The 26,257-nt window shown below is 44.7% G+C and overlaps 1 protein-coding gene across 1 annotated transcript in view; it reads right to left on the reverse strand.

Annotated features, from left to right (window-relative positions):
* FBLN5 (fibulin 5) overlaps window positions 1-24,199 on the reverse strand; it is a 97,050-nt gene extending 72,851 nt beyond the window's left edge. The window contains 6 exon segments of the mRNA XM_029597812.1: window positions 5,581-5,664; window positions 5,667-5,754; window positions 5,756-5,829; window positions 16,965-17,013; window positions 21,235-21,289; window positions 23,845-24,199. Coding sequence (XP_029453672.1) covers window positions 5,581-5,664; window positions 5,667-5,754; window positions 5,756-5,829; window positions 16,965-17,013; window positions 21,235-21,289; window positions 23,845-23,858 — 364 coding nt within the window. The 5' untranslated portion in view covers window positions 23,859-24,199.
* Between the last annotated feature and the right edge of the window lie 2,058 nt (window positions 24,200-26,257).

Below are 26,257 nucleotides of genomic sequence, written 5' to 3' on the forward strand. Positions count from 1 at the left end.
GGTTCTGCATCATGCACGCTGCCCGGTCGACCCGGATCCCCTCACCCTTTTCTGTAATCCCCAAAGCTTCAGATCTGCAGACTTGCTCCTCCTCAGGAACAGCAGTCAAGTTATGCGGATTATCTAGCGAACGCCCATTGCGGGTTTTGTTTTCAAAATTCGGAATTAAGCGCGTTAGGTTTTGTCCCCGCCCGGGAAGGCCAGTGCCCCGCCCTCCTATTCCTCGCACGAGCACGTGCATGCGGATTTTGCGGTTTTTTGAAATCTGCATTGCTTGCGCGCAGCCCACACACGTATGCACGTGGTCATTTTTGCACGAGCAAAGCTTTTAAAATTGACCTGTAAGCTGCCATCTCTTACCACTCCTCACCCGCATGTCCTCTATATCCAGGCCAAACCGTCCTGTCTCCACAGGGCTGATTATGGATGTTAATAGAGCGATTTCAATGAGGCAAAAAGCCCGGGGAGGCAGCACAGGCATCAGGAAGAGCTTTTCTCTTAGTCCGAGGCTGTGCAAAGAAGGAAAGACAGAACAGCCCAGGCTGTAAAAAAGAAAAACAGGCCATGGACAGAGCTGGACTTTCAGTTACAGGAGAAAAGGAAGTCTATAGAACTGCTTCTTCCAGTGGCTTTAAACTGTCAGTACAGGCGTGAAGAGCTGAGAGGCACGAGTCTCTGATTTTTATCAGGCTGGACTTTCTTCAGCCGATGGGAGCTTGGAGATGTGCAACGGCACAAAAACGGGTGGGGATGACTGGGACGATGTGCAGTTTGCAAAACTCGAATTTATTTATCGCTCTTATATTCCGCATATTCCAGTTCTCCCAAATTCCCCTGGGGGGGTCACTGTCGGATATAAAGAAACACAGAAAGTGAACTCAAGTAACTTAACCTCAGCTAAGCTAAGCCTGCTGTGACCTTGTGAACGACCTCCAGCAAATACGCTCTCCTACAGTAAATCAAGTCGGCCATGGCACTGGGGATCGTAGCATTTCACCAAAATATTCATGCAGTTTCCCTCCTCAGGCACAGTTTTCCTTGGGCCTGTCAGTTTTACCGAAACCAAAGACACAACAGTTTGATAGGGATTTCTGTCGACATGAATTCAAATGCCTGAACCTCGTTTGCTAAAATAATTTACATTTACGGGGCGATTTTGAAAAGTAAAAATGCAAAGTCCATGAGTACTTTTTAATTGCAACCGTTCTGAAAGAGAAAGCAGGCGTAAGCATTTACCCTGGAAAACTCACTCCATGCAAACAGTTTCCACTGAGATCTTCCACCTTTTTCTTTCTTTTTTTTTTTTTAATTCTTTCTTTTTATTATTTTTGCAAAAATTCTTGGTCAAAACTTGACATATATGAAATGTCAAACACTAAAGAAGAAAACAAATTACATTTAATACAGAAAAATAAGAACATAAGAAAATGCCATACTGGGTCAGACCAAGGGTCCAGCAAGCCCAGCATCCTGTTTCCAACAGTGGCCAACCCAGGCCATAAGAACCTGGCAAGTACCCAAAAACTAAGTCTATTCCATGTAACCATTGCTAATGGCAGTGGCTATTCTCTAAGTGAACTTAATAGCATGTAATGGACTTCTCCTCCAATATAAGCAATCATTCTAATGAGACCTCTATTTGGGGGACAGAATGCGCTATTTCTTGGACTCTATCAACAATATTAAGAGGAAATAGATGCTGTCTTTTTTTGCAAAAAAGCTTTCCTTCTCGTCTGGGTGGTTTTTGCTAAATCTGGAAATATAGCAAACCTTTGGCCATAAAAGGTTGTATCTGAGGCATGAAAAAGACATTTTCATGGTCCAAATTTTAACAGGTTCCAGGGCAAATACCACCAATAAGGTGGCACAGCTTTCAATATCAATTTGAGAATCTTGAAGCAAGGCAATGAAGTGGTCTAATGCGTTAGATTGTCTAGGAGGATTACTCAAAGGTTCGACAGGTCTTCCACCTTTTTTATTTTTCCTGCAGAAAAAACAGCGTGGCATTTCCCCTCCCCCGATCCAAACCTGCCCCTGAGTCCACTTATTTTTTTTACCCTGGTAGAAGCACGCACCTCGATCCCCGTAAGTACCTCTACCCGGGTAAGGGACGGTGAATTTCCAGTCAATTTACCCAGGGTAATGGCGATCCCATCAGCAAAATAATATTGTGATAACCACTACTGCTGTTTCTTATTTCTAAAGCATTGCACAGAGCCACCCAGCACTCTGCAGATGCACATAAGCGACGATTCCCTATTCCACGTGCACAAAATAATGTTTGGGAGTTTTTATAGTTAATATAAAAACCTGGGGTTGTTTCAGGAGTCCAGATTTCCCAAAGCAACCAGGAAATGTTAAATGCTAAAGTTCAGCATTATCACTGGCCGCCTGGAGTACTCTCAGGCCAGCCCTTAGTATCTTTTGTTACTCCCTCCTTGTACTCCGCACTGCATCTGTGATGTCCGTTGTCTGTGGGTTGCCCCAGAAATGAGAGGCAAATTCAGGCAGCTGATGGTAGGTCTTCTGCCTATGCCAACCATCTTCCCCTTGGGTTTAGCCCTCAGGTACTGGTGGCCAGTAAGGCATGAGAAACGGGGGTAGTCCCCAAGACAAGCAGGGAGCAGGAAGCTGAAGCACATCAAGAAACCAGAAACATGAAGAGGTCATGCAGAAACCCTGAAGGCAGAACTCAGAGACGAAGTCTTCTGGATTCAGGCAACAAGGATAGAGTCGGAGTATGAGGACCAGGAAGGAGGACCAAGCTGTGGCAACCAACAAAAAGCCTGGAGTATAAACACAGATCTGGGCAGGAAACAAAATGGCCACTGGTGGGAAGTGAGGGGCACAGAGCTGGGAGGACTGGACAGATAGCCCAAGCAGCTCGCAGTGCCACTTGTAGGCTGAAGGTGAAGTCAGCGATTCGTTCTCACAACACTCATATCTTAAATCTTTGTTCCATTCGCTGGAACCCATTTCAATCAATGTCACTCTCCAGAGGCAGGGGATGTTCCTTACATCACTGCCGAGGGTGCTTGGAAGGATACGGATGGTAGGAAAAGGTTGGGAAGGTCAGCTAAAAGTTGTGGGATAAGGGAGTTGCTGATGGATTGCATGTGGGAGCTCATGTATGCATCTACCCAAGGGTGCCAAGAAAGTCAAAAGGGCAGACAAAATGGGTCACTGCCATCATTCACACTATTAGCAAACATTGCAGTAAACTGACCAATTAACATGTTTACTGTTGCCTACAGGCCACATCTCACATATGTTACTGGCAAACAGCTTGATTCTGTCGTGCCACTAATTTCAGACTGAAGCATTAAGAATACTAATTTAAGAGCCATGAACCGTTCAGACACTGAAGTCGGTGCTGCAAATTGTGCTAGGAGACAGATTTATAAAAGGCTCTCTTTAAAGCCAAAAGTCCACCACAATACTAACACTTTGTATTAGATAGCCCCAGCTTTACCCTTCTCTCCAGTTCAAGTTACTCTTGTCCTCAGTGGTAGTGAATGAGTTTGCATACATTTAGTATTCATCCTGAAACTCCTGAACCATTCATGAAAGCTTAATATTATGCCAAAAAAAAAGCTATTACTACTGCTACTATTCAAGTGAGAGCCTTGTGGGCTTCACAAGTTACTTCCCAGCAAAGTTCAAGGTAAAATAGAGAGCACAAGGAGCACATCTTAACTGAAGATCGTGGAAGACAGAGCTGGTCTTCAAGGGATACTGCTGCTTGGTTTGACTCACCGAGTTTTGTTTTGTTTTTTGTGGTTTTTAAATCTCTTGGAGTTAGCATGAAAACCAATTCTTGGAAATGTAGCCAGAAGATAAATGTAGCAATTCAGGCTTGAAATTGTTTTAATTTAGAGAAGGTAGCATCTCAACAAAAGGATTTTCTAGATGATTAGAAGATCTTAAATATTCATCAGTCATTTTCGCGAGGGGCACGATTTCGTTGCAGATTTCGTTTTGGGATTGCTAGATCGAGGGGCAGACACAACAGTTCTGTGTAGGTCAACGTTGTTCAGCTTTGGCTCCCATGATTTCAGGAGTCCCTCAGGGACCTATGACAACTTTTTCTTTTGTAAGTTTATGAGGATGATGTACAACTGCTGTTCCCTGTTATATATATGGAGGAGACTGTTTTTGCCCATGTCTCTAGTACACTCCAGAAGATAAATTTAGGGATGAGGGAAAACGAGCCTTTGTTATACATTTCAAAGACTGAGGTCCCGTGGATCGCTCTAATTACAAAGGGCTCCCACTGTGCAGTTGGTATTAGAGGGAATCATCATCCCTATTTTGGACTCAGTCAGATTTGGGAAGGGGTATGTGTGTATCGAGTCCTCATTCTCCCTTCAGTTGCAACTGAAAGCTGTAGTTAGGAGGGTTTTTTTTAAGTTTTGCAAGTTGTGTTGTTTAAAATTTATTTTGGATAAGCCCGATTTTAAGAGAGTTATCCAAGTTTATGTGTGCACCACTCGGGACTACTGTGAAGCTTTGCGCATTGGGTTGCTATCTCAGGGCTTTGTGAGTGGTTTTGAATGGGATGGCACAACTGGTTTTGAGATGCTTGCTTGGGGTCCATGTTTCCCCAGTGCTGTAGGGCCCCTCCATTGGCTCCCAGTTGGACAGCGTATAAAATGTAAAATCTTGATCTTGGTATATTGAGCCTTATAGGAGGATGAACCAGAGTTTTTGAAAAATTGTCTAACTCGGTATTGTCCAAGATGGTCTTTGCTGTCTTTTTTTTGCTGTTGGTTCCAAGGGGTGAAGGAAACCTGGTTACAAAAGACCAGCAACGGGGCTTTCTCACAAGTAGGGCCTCCTTTGTGGAGCAGCCTCCCATTGGAGTTGCGGAAGCTGCAGGCCTGCAAATGTTTTAGGAAGCAGTTCAAGGCCTCTTGGCTTCAGTAAGTTTGGGTTTAGACTGGAACTTTAGGAGGAATTTTATGAAGGATCTGTGTAGGATGATGTTTGACATGTTTTTGGGTCTCTGTTTTGATGTCATCCTTGTGAGGAGTTTTGTGTTTGCTGTTTGACTAGTTTCATGTTCATTTTATGCCTGTTCTTATTATTGTAATCCAACTGTATCGGGAGTGCTGGTAATTAGGCAGAATATAAATTTTGCAAATAAATAATAAATTAAACCAGCAATTTAAGGGGCAGATTAAACAGAGGTGGCTTAAGAAGGAACAAAGCAAATTTATTGGCAATGCAGTTACAAAGTGCAGAGGAGTGGAATTTCACTTTTTCAGGTTTAAAACAAGCCAATGGTGGTGAATTACTAAACACTTTCAACAACAGAATGGAAAGGATTGGAAAGAGAGAGAGAGAAGCTGCAGAGGGAACAGAACCCCAAGGGCGTCAGACAATGATTTAGGCACAATGAAATGGACAAAGCAGAAGCACAGAGAGGAAGAAATGCAATATGTACAAATAATAATAATTCATCCTGCAATACAATGTGTGAAATTGGTGAAGTGGATGCATAACTGCTATACTTACAACGTACAGCACGCCCATCAAAGTAACAATAGAAGGAAAGATTTTGTCTCGCTGTTCACTCACCAACACACTGGTTGTTTCCATCCATCTGGTATCCGAAACGACAGATGAGAGGCCTGGAGGCAGAGGGGTAGTTGGGAGCAGGCCACAGCTGGCGGTGGTTGGTGGTGCATTTGGATTTCCATAAGGATTCAGGTAGGAAGGTCGATACACGGGATTTGTTCTGGGGATGCACAAAGTATCCGCCGTTTTGATTTACGCAAAGCATTTCTCCTCTGCAGGCATCGGGGATAGTCCGACATTCGTCGATGTCTACGAAAAAAGGGTAGGCAGGAAAGAGTCAGAGCAACACAGGTGTAATCGGAGAACAATTCTTTTTCACTCAACGCACAATAAAGCTCTGGAATTTGTTGCCAGAGGAGGTGGTTAGTGCAGTTAGTGTAGCTGGGTTCAAAAAAGGTTTGGATAAGTTTTGGAAGAAAAGTCCATTAACGGCTGTTAATCAAGTTTACTTAGGGAATAGCCACTGCTATTAATTGCATCAGTAGCATGGGATCTTCTTAGTGTTTGGGTACTTGCCAGGTTCTTGTGGCCTGGTTTGGCCTCTGTTGGAAACAGGATGCTGGGCTTGATGGACCCTTGGTGTGACCCAGCATGGCAATTTCTTATGTTCTTAAATCCCCCATGGCCAAGAAAGCTGAAAGCCTCTTCTGGGACTCTGAGCCACTCTCTCGGAACCCCCCAGTAAGATCAGCCCCTTGACCAAAGGCACCACAATGCCATCCCTCCCAGTCGCCCGGAGGCAGAAAACATCTGTGCTCTCTTCCTGCTTTATACTTCGGGCTCAGTCGGAACCAGGACTAGGATCCGGTGTCAGGAGCCTTCATTTGCCACTCAACTGAGCCCAAGCAAGCCTGGGACAGTGCTTGGCCAATGAATCCGCAAACCATGGCTCTCTCTGACTGGAAGCCTGCTCATACGAGGACCGTAAATCTGGTTGAAACTCCCAGTCCGGGGCTGTGAACACTACAACCGCAGAATCATGGGGACAGAAGGCCTGACCAGGAATCACATTTGTGTTTTTAAATATGCATGTTTTCACGTCCATCGCTTAGGGCCTGGGCAGAAGCGATGTATAAATTGAATAGGGATAAAGATAAACCATGGGCCTTTACATTTCAATGCAAAGTACTTGGCACTGAGCTACCAGGCTGGCCCAATCTGAGGTTTAGTCTTGAACCCAACTCCAGTTTGCGAATGGGACACTTTTTTTTAAATACACCATTCTTATAGATAAAAACCTAGAACATGATAGAAAAATCCGCAACAGGGTAGGCACTCGGGTGGGTGTGGAAAACATGAATGGTCTAGACTGGCAGCTAAGATTTAATGTTAAAAAATACTGGCTAATTTTACAAAGAATGCATGTGCACCCATTAACACACAAGCAGAGAGATAAGGCCTTATAAATACCCCTGCAGTGTGATTGTAAGTGGTGGCTCAAGTGAATGTCCTACAAGGGCTTTAACGCACTTATGCTCACACAAGGGGAAAACCAGGTTTTTCATATGAGAGAGAGAGAGAGAGATAGAGAGTGCTCTGTAGGAGAGACAATACGACACTATATCTATCTACCACTGTAAGGGGGCACGTTCAGCTCAGGGTGGGTTTTGGGGGGGGGGGGGGGGGGGTTACATTGGTGCACTACAGACCCTTGCACCCTGGCCATGGGGAGGGAATGAAGGACTTGAACAGGTAAATGTAAATCAGTTATTTACTCTCTCAGACAACAGAAGAACCGGGGGCACTCCATGAAGTTAGCAAGTAGCTCATTTAAAACAAATTAGAGAAAATTCTTTTTCACTCAATGAATAATTAAGCTCTGGAATTCATTGCCAGAGGATGTGGTTATGGCAGTTAGTGTGACTGGGTTGAAAAAAAGGTTTGGATAAGGTTCTTATGATTCAAACCTACCCTGAGATGAAAGTTCCCCTCTTACAGTGATAGATATATAAAGTGTCATATTCTCTCTTCTACAGTGCTCTCTCTCCCCCCTTCCCCAGTATACATGGTAGTTCACCAGCCTTGAAGACCTCTCTGGTTCTTCATCCTCTAAGTCACCCACTTGGCCCTAAGCCCTCATGCTGTACTGAAATCCCTAAGACTCGAGATCTCCCGACTTGCTCCTCATTAGGACTAGCAGTAAAATTACGCAGATAACACCCCGACACGCGCCATGGTCAGCTTTTCTAAAATTAGGAGTTACACCTGTAAATCTTGGCCCCGCCCCTTTTCCGCCCCCTCGCTCTTGACGCATGCGCGTACTTCATGGCTTCTTAAAGTTCACGTTGCTGGTGCTCATACACACCTATGGGACTGTTTTGCGCGAGCAACGCTTTAAAAATCCACCCGTAAGGATGCAGCAAACTATACGGGAAGAAATTCTTCTATGCACAAGGCAAGCATGGGATCGGGGGGGGGGTGATTGTACCTGATGGTCTCAAGGTGCCCAAACAAGGTGGATAAAGCAACGGTGAAAGCCAGAAAGATGCTCGGCTGCACAGGGAAAGGAATGGTCTATTTCTGCCGTCATGTTTCTGTGACATTTCTCCAGTGGCAGGTGTTTAAGAGAAGATTTTGGGACCTGACAAGCCTTAGTAGTAATAAAATGAATGGTTAATACGTTTAAAAGAAGGCACACGGAAAGTCACATAAGGTGTCCTTTCGTTCTGGTTGGACAGGTCGACCATCAAGTCAGGTGCGTTGCAATCAATAGGGGAAGGAAGGTGGAAAGCACGTCTGCTTTCTGTTTCGGATCTGGACTGCGTCTGGCTGTAGTGTGGCCTGATTCTAAAGCAGTGCTGCTTCCTGCTCCCTGCAGAGTTTTAATTCGCTTTTCCAGATCGGACTAAAGTTTACTTAGAGGTGAGCAGCTGGGTCCTCTCGCTTTTAATTTACCAAAAGACAGGGCAGAACTGCAAAAGGGAAAGCTGAATTTTTGGATTCTCTTAAAACTCGTGATCTCGGTTAGCCTCAGGAGGAATCTTGGATATCTTTCTATAGTAATATGCTTTCAAATAAGATCCCCTTGAAACAGATGCTTTTAATGGAAAAATGTGACCATGTGGGGAAAGAAAAATAACTTTTGAAAAGATTTGGGGAAGAACGGAACAGGCCTGTTTCTGCAGGAGCTACAGAAGTTAAAATTTGTAGACAATTGGGTTTTTTTTTTCTTACAATTTTTTTTTAAATGTTGGTATTGTTATTGCTCATTTTTACTGTTACTGGTTTTTAAATATTTCATTTTTTGTTTTATTTATGTTTTTTCTCTACTGCTTTATATTAATAGTATTTGCATTGCTGTAAGCTGCTTTGGATTCTTTGGAAGAAAGGCAGGGTACAAATTCAAGAACAGAATACAACAGTATCTAAAATAGCATGGCACAATTTAACTATGTCTACGTCTAAACCCTAACCCTCATCCATAAAAAAATGATCAACAATAAGATGGACTGGTTAAACCCTGCCAGACTCCCATACACCCCACATAGAAACCTCAGATCTATGGACTCTGGGCTCCTCACCGTCCCCAACTCCAAAACAGCGCACCTCACCTCTACCCGAAAACGAGCCATATCAGTAGCCGGCCCCACACTATGGAACTCCCTCCCGCCCCTCCTCAGAAATGAACCTTCTACTCAAATCTTCAAAAAACACCTCAAAACCTGGCTCTTCCTAAAAGCCTTCCCGCCAGAAACTTAGCCCCCTTGCCCAGGCCCCCCAACTCCTGCTTAGAAATGAATCTTCCCCAATCCTCCGGTCAGCCACCCCTGTGGTTCCCCGTGTAAAGTAACTGTAGATAGTTAGTCCTCAATGCCACCTTATCTCTCTTTCTATCTTCTCCAGTTCACATGTTAAATGTTATTTTTCAAAGTTACTATTAAATTAACCCTTCAAAGTTACTATATAAATTAATCTTTCTAAATTATTATAATAAGTTACAATGTAAAATAAGCAGCTTCTGTCTTATTTCCGTTCAGTTACATGTAAACCGATGTGATATCTCGATCGAATGTCGGTATATAAAAACAATTAAATAACTAATAAATAACTCTGCCAGGATCCTTTCTCAGTCTCTGTCCTCCTCCACTGCAGGGGCTCGTGCGGTCGGCACAGCTCAGTCGGGGCAAGAGCCCGCTCACCCCTCCCTTCTGTGAGCCAACAGTGAACAGTGAACCGGGAAATTAAGAGAAAAAAAGAGACAAGAGGGCTCAGAAACCTGCAAAATAAAGAGAAGCAGCAGGACCACGTGGTGAGTGATACTGCTCCCACCCCCAACCCAGCCGTCTAGCCCAGCACTGTTTTCAGGCCCTTAAATTGCAGACACTCCCTGGGGCGTCGCGCACCAGGCGTCGCGCACCCGAAGGAGCGCAACCTAAGGGGCCTGCCCCTTAGTGCGCTCCTTGGAGCGTCCCAGAGCAAGAGCCATTACCCACCCTTATCCATCCATCCAGCGATCACACATCCACCCATCCAGTCTCCAGCGGCACTCATCCAATCTCCTGCAGCACTCATCCAGTCTCCTGCAGCACTCATCCAGCAGCACTCATCCAATCTCCTGCAGCACTCATCCAGTCTCCTGCAGCACTCATCCAGTCCCCAGAGGCACTCATCCAGCAGCACTCATCCAGTCTCCTGCAGCACTCATCCAGTCCCCAGAGGCACTCATCCAGCAGCACTCATCCAGTCTCCTGCAGCACTCATCCAGTCTCCTGCGGCACGCATCCAGTCTCCAGAGGCACGCATCCAATCTCTAGCAGCACTCATCCAGGCTACAGAAGCACACATCCAGTCTCTAGCAGCACATCCAAGCTCCGGTAGCACTCATCCAGCACCGATCCAACCTGAACAATAATGTACTACCGACCACGCACCTACAAATCACTCATCCCAATCATGATTTCCCCCACTACACAGTTACTAGGACTCACCCTATTCACCATAATCCTATTCAACGCCCAATCTCGCACCAACAAAACTCTTATACTCAACGACATACTGCAGGACACAACCCCAGACGTTTGCGCCATAACAGAAACATGGCTCAAATCCACGGACATCACACTCATTAACCAATTACCAACGCAGACTTACGATTTCTTCTCCATCCCAAGACAAAAAAAAAGAGGAGGGGGTATCTTCCTAGCTGCAAAAAAATCCTTAAGGTTCTCACACCACCCCATCAGTACAGTAACTAAACTAGAACTAGGATTGTTCAAATCAGAACAACTCCAAATCCTGCTAGTCTACGCCCCCGCCAGGCTTACTAGAGTCAGACTCCTCTCCTATCATCGAAACCATAACTCTGCATCTCAATCTTGACTCCCCTGCTATAATCCTGGGTGACTTCAATTTACATGTTGACAAAGTTCCCCTCTCTACAAACTGTGAAGCCCTCCTCACCGCACTGTCAGCGATGGGATTCAGACAACAAATCAATAAACCCACCCACAAAGCAGGCCACACGCTCGATCTACTCTTTACAAACACTGGTATTTCTCTTACAAAACAACCAAATTGCAAAAAAGTCCCATGGTCAGATCATTCTCTAATCTCCACCAGTTTTTTCCTTACCTCGATCAGACTCCAAACTCAACTCAAGACCCTCTTTCCTATACAGAAAACCTTGCAACTCGGAACATCTAAGTAAAGCTCTAACCTCGGATCTACCACTCATTGAAGTATCTACCTCTAACGCTGCCCTCCAATCCTGGTCCAAAATAACAAAATCTATAGCAAACACTCTCTGCCCACTGACAACCAAAACAAGGTCTGCTAATACATCCAAACGTCAACCCTGGTATAATGATGAACTACGAAAACTCAAACAATTACTTCGGCAAAAAGAAAGAAAATGGCGCAAAGCCCCTTCACCAGCCTCACTCTCTGATTACAAACGATCACTCCATCTTTACAAAAGTACCACGTTGAAAATCAAAAGAGACTACTATGCCCGAAAGGTTCATCATCTCAGCTTTGACTCAAAAGCTCTATTCGCCTTCGTTTCCAGCCTCACTAAACCTATCACTCCAGATATACCACCCGAACAAGCCCAGACTAAAGCAGACGAATTGGCTCTTCATTTTAACAAAAAAATATCGGATCTCCTTAATCAGCTGATTCCAAACACTACGTCTCCAGATAACACATATCTTCCCCAAAATAAAGACATCCAGCTTAATGCCTTTGAACCCATCACAATCACAGAGATACAAAATGTATTAAAAAGAATGAAACCGACATCACACCCATTTGATCAAATCCCTACCAAAATGCTTCTTCTTATCCCGGACACAATAGCAAAAACCCTAGCAGATATTATAAACTGCTCCTTATCACATGGCATCTACCCAGATGACCTAAAAACTGCCTCAATCAAGCCACTGCTAAAAAAAACCAAATCTAAATGCATGTGATCCCAACAACTTCCGCCCTATTTCCAACCTACCATTTATAGCTAAAATCATGGAAAAACTGGTAAACACCCAACTATCCAACTACCTAGAGGACCACAGTATTCTGTCCCCAAACCAATATGGTTTTCGCAAAGCCGCAAGCACCGAAACGCTACTAATTTCACTCATGGACTACCTACTCTCTGGTATTGATAAAGGCCAAGCATATTTTCTAATCCTCCTTGACTTCTCGGCGGCCTTTGACACCGTCAACCACGCCCTTCTTCTAAAACAGCTGGCAAACATTGGTTTAACAGGTGCCACACTAAACTGGTTCAAAACATTTCTAGAAAACAGAGGATACAGAGTCAAAATTCATAATAAAGAATCCCAATACCACCCTTCTAATAGAGGAGTGCCGCAAGGATCATCACTTTCACCCACCCTTTTCAATGTCTACCTGCTACCACTCTGCCAACTACTAACAAAATTAAGCCTGAAACATTTCCTTTTTGCAGACGACGTACAGATCGTAATCCCTATAAAAGAATCAATCTCAAAAACAATGGAATACTGGGACAGTTGCCTATTAGAAATTAAACTTCTCCTCAACAGTCTAAACCTTGTACTCAATGCTTCGAAAACAGAATTCCTGCTCATATCACCGGAAAACAATAACACACTTCCTAAACCACCCACACTCCTTCAAACAACCCACGTAAGAGACTTAGGAGCCATCCTAGACAATCGTCTCAACCTCAAAACATTCATTAACCAAACCACCAAAGATTGCTTCTACAAATTACATATCCTGAAAAGAATAAAACCGCTGTTTCACACTCAGGACTTCAGAACAATCTTGCAAGCAATAATCTTTTCCAAACTAGATTATTGCAACTCATTACTATTAGGCCTCCCAGCTTCTTACACCAAACCTTTACAAATGGTTCAGAACTCTGCAGCCAGAGTCCTTACAAATTCCAGGAAAATTGACCACATTTCACCTATTCTCAAAAACCTCCATTGGCTTCCGATCCACTATAGAATCATGTACAAAACCATTAACATCATATACAAAACTATCAACCAACACACGCAACTTGACCTACAAATACCACTTAAAAAATTCACCTCCGCCAGGCCTATCAGGGAACACTACAAAGAGTCACTCCAAATTCCAAAGGCCAAAACCTACCAACATAAATCCTTGAGTCTCAGAGCCTTCTCATCAGCAGGTCCAGCTCTCTGGAACTCGATCCCACCTGATTTGAGACAAGAGCCATGCTCTTTAACATTTAGGAAAAGACTAAAAACTTGGCTTTTCAAAAAAGCATTTCCAAGCCTTGAATAAAACCTCCTCTCACTAGCACTAACTCGTATGCAATAATGGAATGTAAACACGAATCAACCAACCTCAAACCCTCTCTCACTAATTCCTGCTGAATATTTATCATACTATTACCATTCACAACTGTCATATTTATTCATTTGATTACCTATGTACCGTTTCATTTTTCACTTGCTATTCTAATGTATCAATAGGCTGAAATGTAAATATTGTGCGGTTCAATTTCTCCCCTTCCATCCCAAGTTTATTTTCCTTGTTTTTTGTAACTTTCCCTCTCCCTTTTTCTGATTCACTGTATTTAAAGTTCAAGGTTCTTATTGAAAATATTGTTTTTTACGTTACGTTATGCTTTACACTCCTTGTTATTTGTAAACCGGGTTGATGTGATGCCTATCATGAAACTCGGTATAACAAAAACAATAAATAAATAAATAAATAAATAAATAATTAATTAATTAATCAATCAATCAATCAATCAATCAATCCTGCAGAGGCAGGATTTAGAGCCCCTAGTAGGGAAGGATTCTCAGTAGTCACCTAACGATGACACCTACTAGACGGCTAACAGCACATATTTGTCCAATACCAGCGGGTAACAAAGATCCGTGGCCTCTCGTCACAGCAAATGACTGGGTTAAGATGAGATGTTGGTATAAAAATGGAGGGGAAGCCACAGGTGGCCATGAACGAAGGCTTGTGATATTGTAGCCTGAATAGGAGCTGGCTCCGACTGAGCGGGAAGCCTGAAGGGGAGCACGACACTGTAACAACAACTAATCCTGGGGAGGACAACTTACCTAGGTAATTAAGTGCTTCTCAGGTAAGTTCCCCAGATGTTACAGAACACCACAGCTAGAGTATTAACCAGGGAGAGTAAATTTGATCACATCTGTTCTCTTCCATATAAACATCTTACACTATTCCGTACAATTTGGATGACTTCAAACATAGAATGGCTTGGTGCATATGTAGGTTCCTCCCAGAAATCTTCGTTCATCTGATATAGGAGCTGTTGGAAGTCCCTTCTGTTATTTATGTGCATCTGGGAGAAGGCAGAGACAGAAGCATCTCTACTGCAGGTTCCCGACTATGCAATTCTATGCCAGAAGCACTTAGATTCATCAGCTCCCAAAGCCTTTAAAAAAACCTTTGAAAAATTGCTCTTCAGGACTGCTTTTGACATAAAAGGACCATAAAAGATTGTACCGAGTGCACTCAGCTATTTATTATGTTTTACATTTTAATTTTGTAATTTTATGAATGTTTTTATGGTAAACCACCCTGATCTCTTTTTTTATCGAGGGGCAGTATATAAATAGTGAAAAATAAATAAATAAATAAACAAACAAACCTTCTGGGGAGTGGGTTCATCTGGGGTGGCCTCTCTTCTGAGAGGACCTTGCAGGGGCTTTCCTCCTCAAAGGGAAAAGCCTGAGGCAAAGAGATATTTCTCCTCAAGGGGAAATAACCAGGGGACCCGATCTGAGTCCCTAGGGGTGGACATCCCTTAAGTCAGTGGGAAGAAATTAGAGCGAAGGAGTCACAAAACAGTGAAGAGTTGGGGACAGTCCCCTGCCATTTCTTGTGTTAGGATTTTGTCTGTTTCACAGCCTTATCCTACCTTCCTGACGCCTCCTCACCAGCAGAGGCCCCCAGTAAGCCTCTAAACTAACCTTGTCAAGTTTCTCCTCACTGGCCTTGCCACGCCCAAAGTCTCAGCCTATATAATCCTGCCCTGCCAGAAGCTCTTTGGCATCTCATGGTGTCACTCGTGGCTCTGTGACTGGCCCCTCATTCCTTACCTTAGTCTTGTGGCCTACAGGCCTTCTGCCTTAGTTTCCTGCCTTGTCTTGAGGCCTTCTGGCCTAGTCTCACTTGTATCCTGCCTCAGGGCCTGGGGCCTATTCTTTCTATCCAAGTCTTGCTGTTCCTTGCTCAGTTTTTCCCTTGTCTGCCTTGTTGGGTTTGTCCTGTCTGTCCTGCCAGTATCAGAGCCTTGTCCTGGTCTGTTCCAGTGTCCTGTTCAGTCCTGGTTGTACCAGAATCTTGTCCTTGCTTTGCCTGATCCATGTTTGTCTAGTTCCAGGTCTTGCCTCGTCTTCAGCCGCGGTCTCTTGTTTGCCCTGTCCAGCCTGCCGAGTCCTGCCTGCCTTGTCTCCAGCCTTGTCTGTGTGGCCTCACCACTGTGATGTCCTGCTGCCACAGAGACCTACTGGGCCCCCCAGAACCCAAGGCCTCCACCTGCAGGGAGGGGGGCTGGCTAGGCAGAAGACTGGCTCTTATCTTGTTCACAGCCCTGCCTTGCAATCCTGTGCCACTCCCCAGGCAGGTTCTACAGACTCCAGAGCCCGTAACTGCTTGGATGAGAGTCAAGACAAAACATCTGAAGAGTGACAGAGTTCTTTTCAGAATGGAGATAACGACTATGTATCCAGTGAGTGAGTACTGAAGTATCTAGTGGGGGTATCTTGTATTTTAAGATGGAGAGAGCCATGGTCTTTTGAGAAAAGAGAGAAACAGTGGCTGACGTGAGGGGTAATTGGATTCACCGAATGTAGTTTGACCTATTGGAGTGAAGAGTGGGAAAGTCATTGCAATTAGTCCTCTTAACCATGGGGAAGCTGCGTAGAATTGATGAGGAGTTAGTGCATTGACCTTTTTCTGTTTCTAATTACTGCCGCAGCCTAGCTTTGTAAGCCTGATTTAATCAGTGACTTTCACTCCATATTGCATATTCTGACTGCTGGTAACACCAGAAAATAGAAGTTTTGCTGTTGGACTATATCAGGGCGTGAGTCCCTATTTTCTGGCTATTCTGAGTTTGGAGCAGTAAGGAATAGCAGTCAGAGGGGGCTGCAAGGGAGATTCTCCTGAAGGGAGGTCCCTATCCAGCTTAGGATGTGTTAACACCCTCCGTGCCTTGGGTCCCAGTTCTACTCTACCATCTGCTCAACCCAAAGTGTTTTGAACCCTATCAAGAGACTGGCACTCTCCTTTCTCAGGTGCCAGATCCTCTCATATTTTATGCGCCCCCTTCTGGGAGGGGTTATTTTAAATTTCAGCAAGGTTCGTGAAGGCAAAAATAAGAACATAAAATTGAAATTAGCACGGCAGAGCACAGAATATAAAACCTGTGTAGCCCACATTCAGCACCATTTGTTCGGCTAAGTTCGAATTTAGCCAGACAAATGGCGAGATTTGAAAATCCGAGTGTGCAGACCAGCCCCAAGACGGGGAAGATAACTGAGTATTAGGTTAAAAGATTATCCGGCTAGCTCGGGTGTAATCTATCAGGCTAAGTTTAGCCAGATAAATACCGATTTTCAGCATTTGCCGGCTAACTTTGCGACCCCCAAAGAGCAGTCCTAAAGTTAGCCGGACAAACTCACCTGGCTGACTTTGGCATAGCTGAGAATATTCAGGGGGTTCTGGGCCCGCCGCTGAATATCTCACACAAGTCAGCTGGACGGAGGTTACCCAGCTTAGCTTCTCTAGCTGGCCAGTGGCTGGCTCCGGGGCCTCCGTAGGTCATAAGCAGCACTGTGTAAGCGTAACGTAGTTGATTATATTAATGTGCAAACTAATGTGATAATTAACCCCGCAGACCACCATTTCAGGGGTTTTTGATTTCACCAGAGACTTACCCAGACACTGTCCAGTTGAACGATCCATTTCAAAACCATTCGTGCATTGCTGTAAAGGGAAAAGAAAACCCCAAAACACGTAAATAACAGCAGGTGCAATTTTGAACTGAGGAAGCTCTCTCTCTCGCCCAAGAGGTCATTCAGACCACTAAAGGCTGGATGAGCTAATCTGACTGACCGGTTCAGTCTGTGCCGGTGAAGGATCTTAAGCGCTGAGGGGGAGGAGGGGGGGGCAGGTAGGTGTGCTGCAAACCGGCCCCTCAGCATTTTCTTCACAAGCACAAAGGCAGCGGTTTAAAAAGGAAACTCCTAGAGAGGAGGAGCAGCCTAGTGGTTGGAGCAGCGGGCACAAACCAGGGAAGCGGGGGTTCAAATCCCCACTGCTGCTCCCTCGGGCGAGTCACTTTACCCTTAGATGGTGAGCCCTCTGGAGACAGGGAAAATACCTTCAGTACTTCCATGCAAGCCACTTTGAAGTGTCATGAAAGGGCAGGACAGAAATACAATTAATGGGCGATTTTCTGGGATCAGGAAAATGAATGCAGCTTTAAGAAAACATGGACAGTTCTAACTAATCTTTAATTTGATTGCAAAATATATTATTCCAGGGTGTGACCCCATCAACACCCAAGGTCAGACTTCTCACCTCTGACAATCGTATGGGTTACAGGTAGTTCTAAAACCATTCAAGCTTTCCATGCACCTGCTTAAGGTTCAGAAATATTTGATTCATTTTTAACGTTTTTTCTTAAAAGAAAGATATATTGCTCATGTGTATGCTTTGTCTCCCAAGCATTCAACCTACAGCAACCACATTTTCAGGATAGGTAGATCTATAAGAGCCAGAAACCAGAAACGTTTCCAGATGAAACTTATGGAACTAGCCCCAAAATTGGAAAGCAAAACAAAAAAAAAATGGAGAATGATCAACCTTTGCATCTGAGTTTCTGAACTCACCCATCAGTGGACTTCCTTCTCATAAATGAGTTCCTGACATTAGAATTCCTGCCCACCGAGACCAAGAATATTAAATTCACACAAACGCTTACATATTCTCGGTTGCTTTAGCTCTGGAGTAGGGGCAAGGCCCCGAGTGTGATCTTCCCCTTCCCCCCTAGGAGAGGTGGGAGGATTAAACTTAAACCAACTTATAACATATTTTATAAACTTAAGGGGCCGATGAGCTAAGGAGTACAACATTGTGCAAAGGCGGCTTTGTGCATGGAAAGAGTTAACTGTTCACACTGCGACAGCATGCACTATTTTCCCTTTTAGTGTGCAAAGAACTAAATTTCACATTATATACGGAAAATTCATGATTAATGAGTCACTGTGTGATGCCAAATTATGCAAAGCAGCTCGTTAACTGCGAGCACATGGTAAAACTGCATTGGAAAAATTAGCTTGGCAAATGCGATTTGCAAAAATTAATACACTCTAATGAGGTATCGTTAAACATTTTGTGTGAAAACATTTGTATTTTTTTTTACCAGGCTTATTGACATCACAGTCCCAGCAGAAGAATAGCAGTCTCTCTTTCCTAAAGTGTGTGTGTGTGTGTGTGTGTGAGTGTGATATTTGGCACGCTTTAGTACTCTGGCCTCATGATTTTTTAAAGAAAAAAAAATGAAAAGCACTCGCACAAATTGCTCTGCCGTTTTTCGTACTCAGTAATTTTGTGCAAACCGTAAGCTGCGTCTGACTTTCGCCCTGGTGCACTAAGGTGCGCGGGGGATGTGTGCCCAGCCTAGCACAGAGGTCGATGAGCGGTTGGATGTGCGTCCTTAACTCCCGATGCAATAAGGGGATCAGCGCCTCCAAAACGCGCGTGGCTAATAGCGCTCATCACATGTAAATGCCATGTAGATGAGGCTATTACCTATTACCCCACGATGTAAAAAAAAATCGCCTTGCGTCCAAGGTGCACTTTTTAACCCATCAAATTTTACGCCTGCCCCAGAGCAGGCCATAGAGTCTTGTGGCGCAACAAGGAGTTTAAAACAAAAAAAATACTGCTTTTCCGTGGTTCCTCCTACCTAAGATCATCACGACACAAGTAGGAGGCACCACAGACAGCAGCATCCTGAAAAAAAAAAATAAGGCTCGAGGGAAAAAAAGGTTTTCTGGGCGCACAACACCCATGGCACAGTATGCATGCTCCAGGCTGTGTACACTGCGCGTGTATATTGTGCCGGTAAATCTGCCGCCACGGGATAAAACGGAGGCTCGTAAATTGAGCGTCCATTTTGATAACCCGCACGCAGACCACGTCTCCTGGGCATCCGATGCCAAGGACGTGCTAGGGACGCACAATTGATCCCTAGCGCATCTGAGTTAGGGCGGCAGCTCATTTACATTTTGCATCCGGCGCCCAGGAGAGGGGGGGGGATGTGCGCAGGTTAAAAAAAAAAAACCGGGCGCCCGGTTTGGATGCACGGCGCACATCATCGCAGCGGCCTCGGTGGGCAGAACCGTCTGCCGCACGGGGCGTAAAGATTTTTCCTTTTGTGGGCGGACGAGTCGGGCGTTTCAGGAGGTTCCCCCCGAGCAACGCAGGCTCGGAGGCAACAGATTCTTTTCCCAAGGCAAACAATGTTGGACGCTGGGCTGGGAGAGGCCACATTTGTTGCTTAAATTCCCATGCAAATGGGAATTTAAGTACATTTATTTTTTTTTTTTTCCTGACCCACTTCATTTAGATTGCTTTCTTTCAGACAAAAGTATTAGAATTTAAGGTGGAGACCCTTATGTAATGCATGGCGCCTCCGAGGTGGCAGCTGCTCGAGGCTTTCCCCTTTCCAGCCCTCCTAATCATAGTCCTTGAAGCTTCCTCCCCCTTAATTGACCTGGGCTTGATCACGAGTTACCATTTCTCTCTTTCTGCATTTTTCTGTGGTGGTAAATTTCATGACTGCCTCGTAAATACGCTGCACTATAAATGAATTAATTTAATGAAGCACCCCCCAAGCTGTTCTCCCTCTCTGTAAATCCCGTGTTAACGAAGGCGTTAGCTCTTCCACCCCCCCTGTCAGAGAGAGGCGCGCAGGCTGAGCTCGCGGTGTCTTCAGCCTGGAAATTGAACTCCTGGGCAGAGCTGGAGTACAGTTACTTGGGCTAGTGCTAGCCTCTGGGGCCGAAGCCCGAGGCTGTGGTGAGGGGGCCCTTGCACTCCAAAATATATGTGAATAAAGCAAATCTTTATGTTTTATGCACAGAGAATATGCTTTGTGCACAATTTTTTTTTTCATTTTCTGCACCCAAATCTTGTTTTCTGTGCAGAAAACATTTTGGGCCGGATTTTAAAAGCTCTCCGCGCATAAATCGCCTTACGCGCGCCTGGCCTATTTTCAAAAGGCCCAGCGATGCGCATAAAGCCCCGGGACGCGTGTAAGCCCCGGGGCTTTACTAAAGGGGCGGGGGCGATGCCAGAGGCCTCTGACACAGCGGCCATTTGCCGCTATGTCGGAGGATCGCGTGCTGGCAGGCTGCAGGCGCGCGCAACCTGCACCTGCCTCCAGGCAGGCGCAAAAGGTTTGATAAGAATTTTAGGGGGCGGGTTAGAGTAGGGCTGGGGCTGGGAAAGGTTAGGGGAAGGGGTGGGAAGGTTAGGTTAGGGGGAACGGGGGAAGCCTGCGGGCGTCAGCACACGAAAGGTGCACTAGTGTGCACCCGCTTGCGCGCGCGCCGACCCACGATTTTATAACTTGCGCGCGCCGGCGCTCAAGTTATAAAATCAGCATACAAGTGTGCATGCCGGATAGCGCACGCACATGTCCGCCCTCGCGCTGGTTTGAAAATCTACCCCTTTATGTGCATAAATTGTATTTTACGTATGCTAAGCATGTTTTCTGGGTTGGTGCGCTTTTTTTTTAAACTCTCAATGCATTAGCGTACTATTAGCTTACAGCACAAAGAGTTCATTTTATTTTAGCACAAATAAAATCAATGTAAGCTAAAATGTAGCTCACATTTTTAATTCACATTTTATTACATTGAGCCCTTTATTGTTGCTCGACATTTCAGAGCTTGAGAAGAAGAGGGAGGTGAAGAAACTGAAAACCTTTGCCTAGCTCCAGAAAGCTTAGCCCTAAAGGTGCACGGCTCTGCCTCCCATTCTGCGCAGGAGGGGTCGCCGAGAGCTCCACCTAGAAATGAAAACGAGCTCTCGGGGGGCCCTTCTGCGGAAACTTGCACTTCCTTTCTCATGGTTAGGGATTTCCCTGCGATTCGGATCAAACTTGCACCACACGAATGTCTCGGTGCATCTCACCTGTGCATCTCCAGGATCTGTAAGGCAGAGGATCAGCATGGAGAGAGTCAAGATTCTGCAAAGGGGAGACAAAACGACACGTCAGACTTTCAAAGCTCACAGGCATCTGCAGAGGATCAGCCAATATCCAACAATTACCAATAACGTAACAGGACTGCTGCAAAGGGGAGAGCACCCAGGGAGCCAAGCCGGGGCCTGAAAATGGAGGGTCACATCATCCTTTTTAAATTGGTTTGAGTCTGTGCAAGCACTGCAGCCCAGGACGCCGTTACATCCACAGTGACTGCCCTGTCACTTCATGTGTCCCCCTGCACCAGGCAGCTCTGGCACCCGGGGACTCCGTGCACATGATGTGGCTTTTATGGTTGGTCCGAGGGAATGCTCTGCGCTAACTCTTGCATACAGTATAAGATTATAACAATCAGGAAAACAGTGTCAGAACTCATTTTATCTTCTGGCCCACTTGAATCTGTATCACCAGTCATACCGAGAACCTATGCATTTCAGAATTAGATTAACGTGTCCTGGACATAACTAGAACCGCATTTTATCTGGATGAAAAGGGGAAACTGAAAACAATAAAAAGCAGGTTTTTATTTTTATATTCATGCATTTTGAATTACAACATATTCCTGCTTCCATGTATGTGCTGTATCTGCACAGGTAATCTCACTGTTTTCCCACTAACATGCAAATATGACAGCATTTGAGTTTTCTGTCTTATCTGATTGAGGTGGGTGTTGTCCCCACTTCTGTCCAATGAATGGAGGGGCTCTGCACTGCCCTGGTGATTTCAGTATTAGATTTGATTATTCGACTTTGCAAACTCCAGCTCAAGGTGAGTTGCACTCAGGCGCTGCAGGGATTTCCCTCTCCCCAAAGGGCTCACAGTCTCAGCTGATCTCCGAGGCAATGGAGGGGGTGAAGTGACTTACCCGAGGTCACACAAGCAGCGTCAGTAGGAGAAGCAGGAATTGAACCCTGCCGTCCCTGGTTCTCAACCTCCTGCTCTAACCGCTGCCTCACGACTCAGACCCATGTGTTATTACGGTGCTAAACCAGACCACAAACGCCCAGGACAGGATCCAATGATTATAACTGACCCAGAGTATTAAAAAAAAAAAAAAAAAAATCAAATCATCCTGTTTTGATGAAAGTTACTATAGGATTGCAAATAGGTATTCTGGACAGATCATACAGGCCTAGCAGGCATTTCAAGAACCATTGGGCGTTGAGGGTGATGTAGCAAATACAGAAACCGGTTGCTAGGACAGTATTAACGTAATACTGCAACATCCACCTGCGTCCCCGTGCTTCTTCCTGGAAAACGCAAGTGCCGGACAACAGGTTCACCCTTTCCCTAAATCCTGCTTCCCCCGTTCCTGGTAGCAGACAAAGTCCAGATAACGGAGCGGGGAAGCATGCCCTCCCGGCTGAGCTGTTTCTGGGGGTCAGCCTGTCGGATTGATGCACGACGGGATCTGCAGACGTGGCCTTTCCGACTGCCCTTCCACCGTGGGGGATTTTCACTCGATTTGAAATCCACTGGACATTTTACCAATTCTTTTTTGGTTTCCAGCACCTTGCATGGCACAAGGTAGTCACGTTGGGTAAAGAGAAGCAACCGTGCGGTCTAAAGCTTTCCCATCATGCTGAGAATAATTTTCCAACCCATTTACATAGATAAAACAGGGTTTGTCTGCGTGAAAGGCTTATTTGCTTATTTGGCTTGCATGCATAAAAGTGTATGTAACCCAATTTTATGCACTTTTAATATCATTCATTGATTTGATATTATATTCTTTCTTGCTGTATAATAGGGAGGCGTTCTGGGTGGAGGGTAGAGTTTGGATTTACGAGCACATTTATTTTTTAAAAGCACATATATGAACATGTGCAAGTCACGCCCAGCACAGAGCGGGTATAACACTGTGCAGGTTATTTTGCATAATCTTTCATAGTGAGCTTATGCGCCTTAGTTTGCTTTGAAAAACTGGTTTAGATGTAGCCACATCGCTGTCACTTAAGGTAACCATCATGTTAAAAAAAATTCCCCTCCGTAGGCTATTCTACTTAGGATTTATAGCTCGCTCAAGGTGGGTTACAATAGATAAAATCATTTTCTGTAAGTTGTTGAACATGGAAGCCTGTCATGCTATTCCATTTTATTGCACTGAAGAATGAGGCAGTTTGCTATATGCATTTGATCTGCTAAAAATAAGAGAGCAAGGCTTTATTGCTCTCAGATTAACAACAGGACATGTAGTACAGCTTGCATTTGGCCCATACCCTGGTCCAGCAGACAACAGATAAAACAGCAGTCAATTTCCGCAGAGTTAAAGCATGCAGAGCTGTACAAGAGCTGGTTCTATAAAACATGTCTGCAAAGCAATCAGCTGAAAAGGCTGAACTTAATGTTACAAAATTCAGCATCAACATACCAGGATCATGCCAGAGCTACTGAAGGCTGGAATTAGCAAATTAGTGCACAGATTCAGAAAGTGTTTTTTTACAACTATCATAACCTCCCTGCACCGAGCAGTGAATACGTACGTGTACGGTTTTCCAAGTGCTGTTGGTTCGCAAGAGAACTGAAATGCAATTACTTACCTTAATTGCTGCATGTCCAGTTTGGTTGGCTACTTTAAAAAAAAAAAAAAAGACAAATGGAGTTTTTAAAAACTGGCAGTGCTGGGAAGTGAGCTGCATAAACCGGACCCGTTGCTTGTTCTCGAGTCGCTGGGTAATGTTTTAAGTCCAAGAGTGGAACTCACGTACCACCAGTGGCAAGCAGAAAGGGTCTGAGCCGCCCCAGACAGTGGAGAGAGAGCACAGAGAAGGGCACCTGGTTCTGCTTAGTCCTCTTCTGTAATTCAGCATTAAACCAATTGGAGGAGGAATGTTAAAAATGAACACTTCATTTTCTAAGTATGTTAAACAATGCAAATATGGGCCTCAGTCTGGGGACAGCTGGTTTAGATTACAGAGCTCACCAACTGGCCAGACGCCTCACAACAACCTTGGGGAGATTGCCAGGATATACACACACACACACACACACAGAAAAAGCTTAACCATTACAAAACCCCCAAAAAACAAAAGCCTCTTTCTGCAAAGTAGCCCATGAATGCACTCACAGGAAGGGCATCATGGCTGGAAAGTAATCAGCTATGGAAAATGGGGAAGGGACAACGAACAATTTTAGTTAGAGTGAGTTTTGCGTTGTGGTGTGGGGAGAGGACGTTAGGTGTGGTTGAGCGAGAGAATGGATATAAAACAGTGCATTACTACATGCCAGTGACATATTGTGATTATGGCACAGAGACAGAGAAAGAGCATCACTGGAAAGCGTAAACCCAGCTCAATGTATTTCATTACTTCTGGACGCAGGGATTTAAATTCAGCTTCGTTTAGAAATGAATTGGAAATGAACGGTTTCAGCATTTCCCAGTGGGACCTCTGTCTAGACTTCCTAACCAGCCCATCACTTGGCACAATGCATCCAGCCTGGTGGCCACAGGACCAAAATGGAAGCATAGCAGAAGCTCAGCTCCGAAGTGCATTAAAACAGTTGTACATGGAAACACGTACAGCCCTGCTCCATATTGTTCTCGCCTGAAATGAATGCCCTTGATCTTTACAGCCATGAGTTGGAACGTACCTAAATGATATATAGCCAGCCCACCAATGCATTTGTAGAGGAGGACTGTGGAAAACATTGCATGCCAAACCTGATTAGAAACATGCCGCCGTTCATACACCTGCCACTCCCATTATTCCGCTAAGGGTGCCGCCATTTACAGCTGCTTACATTTCAAATACTGTATCAGCAAGAGATTTTATTCTGCTGTTAAAAAACACACACACACATGAATAAGGAGAAACAAGGAACTGGAAAACATTTACAACACCACTATATTTAAATAGAAAGACACCACTGTATGTCAATATAGTCCAAAAATTTGTATATAGTAATGCAAGTAATAAAGGCATTTCAGCAAACCAGGAATTACCTTCTGGCCAACCAATGCAGCTGACACTGGACTTACATAACAACATAAGGCTTGCTATACTCGTTCAGACCAAGGGTCCATCAAGCCCAGCATCCTGTTTCCAACAGTGGCCAATCCAGGCCACAAGAACCTGGCAGGATCCCAAAGGATAGTTAGGTTTTAAGCTGCTTATCCCAAGAATGAGCAGTGGATTTCTGCAACTCTACCTTAATAATTGCTAATGGACCTTTCCAGGAACTTGTCCACTTTCTTTATTATTAACCCCTAAAGTCACTTTTTTTTGTCGGCATTTCTCAAAGCTAGGGTGCAAACAGCCACCTTGGTGAGACATATTTGAAAAACCTATGGCTGATAGCTTTCTGAATGACCTCCAACCTATAAATATGTTCAGAAAATCAGAGTGTAAATGTTCAAACTGGTGTTTCATACACTGACTGCATCAGGGGAAAATCTGAAACATCTGAGAAGTGGTCAATGACTGATCGAAACCTCTCTGTTTGTAATGGTCAATGTCGGGTCCTGGGTATGAACTAGTAAGATCACGGTGCTGGAGAAACGATGGACATGGTGACACATTTCAGATGACGTACATCCCGTAACGACTATGATTGGGATGCTTCGTTTTGCTAAGCAGAGAGGTTCGACCCAGCACGATCACTTCTTCTCAGATGTTTCAGATTTCACCCTGATGCAGCTGGCCAGTCGGTAATTCTTGGTTTGCTGAAACCCCTTTACTGCTTGCATTATCAAATATAAATTTGTGGACTATATTGACATACAGTGGAGTCATCCCTTTTGAATATAGTGGTGTTGTACGTTTTTCTAGTTCCTTGTCTCTCCTTATTCATATTTGATAATCTGAGCAAGAGCAGCATTTTTTTCCCTGTGGTTAAAAAAAAAAGCCCCCATGTGACAAGACATTTGTGTTGTGTTTGAAGGACAGGCGGCTGTGACATGCAGCACGAAACACATTAAGAGCTGCTATCCAGTCTTTAAGCTGAGGTGGTAAT

Source organism: Rhinatrema bivittatum, chromosome 4, assembly GCF_901001135.1.
Source record: "Rhinatrema bivittatum chromosome 4, aRhiBiv1.1, whole genome shotgun sequence".
Classification (NCBI taxonomy): domain Eukaryota; kingdom Metazoa; phylum Chordata; class Amphibia; order Gymnophiona; family Rhinatrematidae; genus Rhinatrema; species Rhinatrema bivittatum.